Below are 7,842 nucleotides of genomic sequence, written 5' to 3' on the forward strand. Positions count from 1 at the left end.
TGCTTCTCCTGTTATGTGACTCCCTGGATTTTTCATTCCAAAGCTAATTACGCTTAGCATAAACCGGCATTTCCTCACCCTTGGCATTGGAAATTATAGCAGGAGCAAGAAACCAGAAAGGTGTAACAACAAGAGGAAGAGGGCAGTGTTACCTATTAGTCAGCACATGTAGCCAAGTTCCTTTAGAAAACAGTAATTAAGCACAAATAGATTAGATAATTCTAATTTCTGTTGGAAATGATAGGTTAAAACTAGAGGACACATCTGAAGATATTAAATATACAGGAGAGTCCCCAGTATGACTGTATATATAGGAAGTGAAAAAGGGGATATTTCAGCACAAAAATAGAAAAAAAGATCTCTTCAAAAAATCGTAAAACTGTTAATTTATAAAGTAAGAGGTTGTTCAGACTTAGTTGGAGGGTGTAATCACCCAGCCTTTCTCAGCTGAGCAAGCTTCTTGGCTCCTTAGGGTAGACAAATTCCAAGTGACAGCCCCATGGCTTCATGCAGCAAAACGGAGACTTGTCATCACCAGCATGTTATCATTATTCCATATGTCAACAAAGAAGTGGTTAAGTTACTGACAGGCATGTGCGACACCTTAATGACATGGAGTGGCGTTTCGCTTCTTTTCCACAGGTGTAAACGTCAGGAGCATGACTCCTTTCTAACTTAGATGGAAAGGCCATAATTTCTTCTGTCTTGATGCTCATTTTCATGAGCGTGACTCGTGCACCACCACTATGGAGCAGGCAGACCCTATTAACTATATCTTCACATTTTTTAAAGACTTAATGCAAGAAGGAGGCAATCACCAATGGAGCCTCAATAGGGAAAAGGCCCTGCAGAGACAACCCAAATTTAGGTAGTCTTTGGATAAAACTTAGACCTGTAACCCTAGCTTAGCGCTAAATTATTTGCCCTGTGTCTTAACAGCTGAAGCAAATTTGAAGCTCCAAATGTGTGAAGCTTTACGCTCAAGGAAGATGACAGAAATGCCACTGTGCAGCTCTGTCCTAAAATAAAGACACCGATGTCTCCACGTGGGCCAACAAAGAAGAGGTCCCTCTGCTTTGCCAGCCACGGGAGAGGGCATATTCCATTTAATCCTCTCACTAAGAGCCGCACAAACTGCTAAGGCTGCTTCAAAATCAAGTACCAGCATAATGAACCTAAGAGCTCTGACAGATTTGCCTCTTCGTTCAGCTAGATATTTGTTGTACCTAGATGAAAGGAAGTAACATGTTGAGTACAAATTAGCTTAGAGAGGGACAGCAGGAAACTCTTTTAAAAACTGCATATGATCAATATTTCAAGAACATGATTTTCTTGGAGAGATGCTTGCAAAATTCAATCAGTCTTTACTTGTATTCATTACATACAGATATTGCTTCATCTTACAGGCAAGTCTCTTCAGCTTTCTCCCATAGAAGTGCAGCATGCTTAATAACTCAACACTTTGAAGTACTGCATCTACTGATGTCTTTGTAGGCAACCACAGAACTGCGATTTTAAGAATTCTTTTATATTTCCAAATGCTATCTGCACAAGGGAAGATGACATCCAGCTTATCATCCAGTCTGTTACTGACTTCTTTGGCGTCTATGTTTCTTTTGCTGGGGATCAGGAGATTTGATCAAAGATGTAAATAAAAAATACAGTCTGCACTCAAATTTTTTTTCATCCAGGTAACTTACTTACTTAGAAATAAAAGTTCAATATGTCGTACAATAGAAGAGGTTGTTCTAGAAAGAATCCAAGACTAGAAGTGAGCATGACTGTTTAAAAGAATTTTTTAGTGCCTTAGTTGGCATTAACTTTCAAAAGGTGAAATACTTATTCACATAGCTATTCAACTAAACCAACCAAATAGCTCCAATTCGGTTTCTTACAGTTAGGATACTGCCTTTATGGTAGCTTCTTCCGACTCAACAGCAAAATACAAGCCAAAACACTTCCTAATTTATTCTCGATTGCAATCTAAGATATATCTAAAAAGAATACAGTTCTGTTTTGTACAATACTTTCTGCATTTACACAGATCTAATATTATACTTCACCTTACCTATGAAAACTTCACCCCTTCACGGCTTGTCAAAGGAGGTCTGTGATACAATGGCAACATATATCTCTCGGCATTCTGGCTGTTAAATAGCCTGACCTTATAAATTCTTATAAATCCACACCAATGCCGTGATCTATAGTCTGATTGGTCTCCATGAAGTTACACTGGTGTGGAGTGCAAAGATATTAGCTAGTGGGCCTTACAACTGTTCTATAAAAAACAGACTGAACACTAAATTTTAGGACTATTTTTAGACCAAGATGCTAATATTTCCAGAGAGCAAGTCAAACTTCCTCATTGTCTGCACTCCATTTTGAAGAGCGTGCCTCAAAAACAAATCACAAATATAGCACTGTTACAAATACGTTGTCTTACAGTGCTTCCTTGCAATGTGTTCATCATCTTAAAAACACTTTTTTTCCGTTAGTCTTGTAAGCTTTCTTTGGAATTTAAAATTCCAAATTTGAGCGAATTTGGAAGTGAGTGAATAAATTGAGTGAATCTAAAAAAATAGAAGTGGAACCATCGTCTACTCATAGTTGAGTAAACAAATGAGATGAAATAGTCAATAGGAAATTTGACGCTATTCTTATTTGGCATGCATTGTATGCCTTGAGAAAAAGGGATCATTCTCTTTTCTGTGTTCACTTGAAGGTAAATACCAGTGATTACTGAGAGTCGGCAGTCTAAGCCTCATGCTACATGAGGTTTAGAAAGTGCTTTAGAAAGACATGTGAATGACCACAGTGTATTTTGTATTTGTTTTAAGCCTACATGTTCTGTTCAGTGATTTACATCAAAGAAATGCTTGTTCCATTAATAATTTTTACAGAGTGATACAAAACCTGACATAAAAATAACAGGGAATCCAACTTATACATTGTGTTAGAGCAAAGATCCACTAAGCAAAAAAACAAAAAACAAAAAAACCCCTTTGTACAATACCTTGGATAGCTTACCTCATTAGTCAGTAGCACCTCGGCATATAACGATGTAAGTCATTTGTAAGCAGGTGGGTCTTCTTCCTGATGCGGGTCAGCTTCATGCTCACACTGCATCTGCAGTAGCACCTTAGTCCAGATCAGGAGAGCACGCTGAAGTGACTCTCCCAGACCCTAGGCTTCAGTTCGGGCGAAGAGCGTGCGAACAGCATCCCTTCCAGATGCCTCCAAAGGGAGACATTGTCCAGGAGTGCATCTCCTGCACTCCAGTGACAAACAGTCCACAGGGTAAAAAAAAAAAAAAAAAAAAACTGAGGTGGATATAGTGTGGATGCTTTATAGATCCATACTCCTATTGGTCTGCACTGATTGCTAACGTAGACTTACCTTCAGAGAGCTTAGCATCACTTCTTTAGTAAAATGTTGTTTTTTTGGGTTTTTTTTTGAAGTGACTGAACACACTGCCTTCAAAAGAATATATCCAATCAAAAATAAAATGCTTTAGGGGAACAGGCCATATTTTGGTGGAAGGGATGGAAGAATAATCCAAGCAATTCAGAACTGTGGAACTGGCTTGGACGGGGAGGTATCCAGCCGGGTTTTGAATATCTCCAGGGAAGGAGACTCCACTACCTCTCTGGGCAACCTCTTCCAGTGCTCTGTCACCCTCACAGTGAAGAAGTTTTTCCTCAGGTTCAGATGGAACTGCCTGTGGTTCAGTTTCTGCCCTTTGCCTCTTGTCCTGCAATTGCAATTCATTTCAGCAGCTGCTGCTACCTAGAAATCCTTCCATCTATTGCAAGCTGTGATTTTCCAGGAAAAGGCAGCAGAAAATTAACCTGTTCATCTGAATTTGTGGTGAATGCCTGAGGAGCCTCACCTTGCTCCTGTTAGCTTATTCTCCTACATCGAATGACATAGTGGTCTGCATTTGTGCAGCTTTGCACATTTGCAAAGCGTCAGTAGGAGGCAAGAATCTTCCTCCTGGTCCCGGGCTTTGCCCCACCAAGAAATGGCATTGTTGTATGTGCAGAAGAACAAAGATTCCCTTCCTTTTCTCACCTGATGCCCTGCAACCACCCTTAGCATTTTGGGTTGCTCCCAAGCTGGTTGCATTAAAAACATCAACATTCAGGTGTGAAAATCTTGGTCAGCATGGAGCTCACCTGCTCTGCCAATGCAGTGGAAGGATTTCCAGTTTCTAATTTATGTGGGTTGCGCCACTTTTAATGCGGTAGAAGTCTGTGTTTAATCCTGGTACAACTGTTCCCATGCAGATGCTATAATGCAATCTTTAGGATAGTCCAGTAAGAGTGTGCACACGTGAGGTTGTACTCAAACAGCTAGTTAAATAGCCTTCTTAGCATAAAACCTTTGTGCAAGGCCTTGGGCTTTTTTTTTGGGTGAGAGAATAGGCTTTGCATTTCACCCCAGTCACAGCAGTGGGTCTGTGGACATTCTCATTTTATTTGGCACTGTCTCAGCTCAACTTCTGTGCATCTTCTCCGTGTTGCCACGCAGGATAATGTTTCTAGTGGACTCAGACTCTCCTGTGACTTCAGTCTGGTCTCTGAAAGAGAGATAGTGAGAGATCCTCCCAGGGAGCAAGGACCAGAGGGAGAAAAGACACTCACGATTAGGGCAGTGATACTAATTGGACAGTCTTGGCAAAGGCAACCCAAGAGAAACCAGAGCATTTTCTACACTATGATAGCACGAGTGGCAGCAGCTGAGGCTTGCATGAGACACAACGGCGTGATCTGAGCTGGAGAGAGCCTGACTCAGCCTCCAGGTCGGAGGGGTGGAAGTGGCTGGGCTTGCCTGCTGCAGCCTTTCGGATAACCTACAGGCAACGACCTCGCTTAGGTAATGCCAAGGCTTTGAAACAGTTTCCTAATCTGAGGGCAGCCACCCTGCTGTGTCAGGCTATTAAAGAAAGGCATTCTTCCTCCAGGAACGATCATCATCTTCGTTCTTTCCTGGTTCAGGTTCAGAAGCTCCTTTTACTATCTTTGCTACTGCACGGAGAAAAAAAAAAAAATCTGGGTAAAGCTGCTGTTTATACTGGAGGGAAAAGAGATGGCTGATATATTAACAACAAATTAAAGAACTTCCTGAAGGTCATGTTAAAACATGCTTCCTGACACCAACTTCAATTAGTGAATGAAGTCTCTGACTGCTTTGGAAATTTGCCCATGTCTAAGAGCTTCTTCTTAACCCTTGATTTGACTGGTTCTCAAAAACCAAATTACAAACCTTTAAAATCAGTTTGCCAACACTATGCATGAGGCAATTTTTAATTCTAATTCTTGCTAAAAGACAGCCAATCAAAATGCCCTGTGACTCATTTATTCTTGAATTGGTCTAATTTGGCCTGTGAAAGCTATGAAGAAACTTCCAAATTGCTCGTACGCCTAAGCAAATGCATTTTTAACCAGCTCAGCCCTATTTTTGGAATGAGCTCTCATGAGCACAGAACCAGTCAGTCCTTCTCATTTTTACATTTTTCATTTTGGCTGGGTTTGAGGGAAATATGTGTCATTTCTAAATTAGCTTATTATAGCCTTGTGTTGAGCTCCTATGGGGAGCATGACTGATATAAATTAAATTCCTTCATTATTTTAAATTGTAGTCTTAACAGAGGAGCTGCTACCTAAATACCCAATTATATACTTATAATAACATGACTCTGACCAAAGCGTAGTGAGGAGATGTAAGACGCTGAGTGAGCCAACTGGTCCGGCAACAACAAAAGTCTGTTGTACAGCCAGTCATTTTCCCCAGGCCTTCCTTGAAACCTAAAGAGCACTGTTTACATTAGAAAAGCTTTTCACAAAGGAGGCCCAGGCTGGGTTATGACCAGCTGGATAGCCATTAGGTGGGGAGATCTCCCTCCTTTCGCATTTCCTGTGATGCCTGGCACCCTTGGCCTGGCTGGCCTTTCAGTACTTGGTCCTGTCCATTATCCCTGCTCCACCTGTGTATAGGAAAATATAGGACCATGGTAGCTCCCTGACTGCTGGCTTTCCAATAAAGTACTGTTCAGGGTCCCTAGGGCTTTCATTTAATGTTTATGGCATTGTTTTAAGGAGATGGTTCTGCTCTGGGAAACAGCCAAAAGCATTTGGTACTTACTTGGCATCCCAACAGACCGGCCCTGCGTGGAGAAGCCTCGTGAATTGAGAGCCAGTAATACAAAGAAAAGAAGAATGACAGCAACAAGATGTAGGTCATGCTCTGGAAGAGCAGATTTGGCACGGATCATTTGAAAAGGCTATCCAGCTGGTAGCCATTCTTGCTTTCCCTCTTTGTGATAAAATACAATTATTATTTGCTGTCGGCATGAACACAGCTTAAGATTGTATAGAGAGACTGGACTTGAAAAGCATGGCTTTTCCAGAAGCACAGAATTTGTTAGCTTATCTGTATTACACATTTAGCAGTATGATACACATTTATCAGTATACCACAGTGCCGCATAGGGTAAGAAAGACATCCATCACATTTGTTATTGAGGTAGGTAAAGAAATTCTTTATTCAAAAGCTCCACTTCATCAGCATTATGAGACATTTCCGATTTGTGAGAAGTCTCATCATATGTCTATACATACACATTTATATAATGTTCTTAAAATACACTTCTTTTAAAAAATTGGTGATGGACTCAACGCATGAAGAACTGCAGTCCTCCAAACTGCCGCATATTTAACAAGGGAGACAGCAGAACCTGACCTCAGATTTTACTCATGCTGTGCTTAAGCTACTCCTTATGTAGAGCAGCGCAAGGGAGATGAAAACAAGAGCCCAAGTTGTCGAGAGATTCATTGCCCTCTGTAAAAGGAAAAAGGTGGCTGTAGCCTGCCCTCCCATTTCCTCCCTGCCTCCCCCATCAGGCAGAAAAACTTACCTGTGCAAGTGCTATAATTTAGCACCAAGCTCCTCGGAAGACATCCTGCCCGCTGGGTCTACTCTAGCCTGGGGAGCATAGCCCTTAGCTAAGGAAGCAGGGGTGCGTTTAGTTTGCGTGACCTACTCCTTTGTGACTAGAAATATAGGCTAAAAGTAATTTCCTCAGGGTTTTTTCATTGATTCTTAATTGGAGATGGCATAAAAACATGATCCAAGAAATACAAATATTCAGGCAATGCTCACGGATCCAATTCCGCGTAAAGGAGAGAGGAAACAAAAGTGCTCAACAAGTGGAGGCATGGATGATTACACACATATCGAAAGTACCAGTATTAAAAAAAATACAAAAAGAAGAACCTAAACTTGATTAGACTTGATGCTCAGCTGCAATACACAGTGACCACAGCATATTGTACATACAGATCTGTGAGGAGATAAATCCTCCTCCCAAATTCCCTAGGTGGCACATTGTCAGAGGCCACTGCTTCCCTCCCTGCTTATTCAGCATAGAAGTCACTAACATCATCATTTTTTCTCAGCAATTATGCATACCTATCTCCAAAAGATGTCCTGGATGCTCTGGGACGCTCTGACCTTGAAAGAGAAGGTCTATGTGCACCTATTTATCAATCATGGGCATCTTTATAATTAGAGTGAAAGAAAAACCTGCTGTGTTACAACAGGGAGTTCAGATGTTGATTATTCCTCTCTGCCATGAGGAAAGACCAAGAGGCCAGCTTGCATAAGGACATACTGCATGTCCGTGCAAAAGATTCGGTCCTACAGCCCCGCCATGCCTACCGTGTCCTTGCTTGTGAGCAGAGCCAATAAGCCAATTCTTTCCTTCAGCAATCAAACTGGGGAAGAAATCAGGAGAAGAGAAAGTCTGCTGGCTCAGATCAAGCCAGATTATGCTATTACAGC

General features: G+C 41.4%; 1 protein-coding gene across 1 annotated transcript in view; it reads right to left on the minus strand.

The window, feature by feature from the left end:
* Positions 1-3,402: 3,402 nt before the first annotated feature.
* The window catches only part of MOCOS (molybdenum cofactor sulfurase), a 250,951-nt gene continuing 246,511 nt past the window's right edge, over positions 3,403-7,842 (minus strand). Inside the window, exon 15 of the mRNA XM_068936213.1 lies at positions 3,403-4,579. Coding sequence (XP_068792314.1) covers positions 4,568-4,579 — 12 coding nt within the window. The 3' untranslated portion in view covers positions 3,403-4,567. The remainder of the gene's footprint in view (positions 4,580-7,842) is intronic.

This window comes from Struthio camelus, chromosome 2 (genome assembly GCF_040807025.1).
Source record: "Struthio camelus isolate bStrCam1 chromosome 2, bStrCam1.hap1, whole genome shotgun sequence".
Lineage (NCBI taxonomy): Eukaryota > Metazoa > Chordata > Aves > Struthioniformes > Struthionidae > Struthio > Struthio camelus.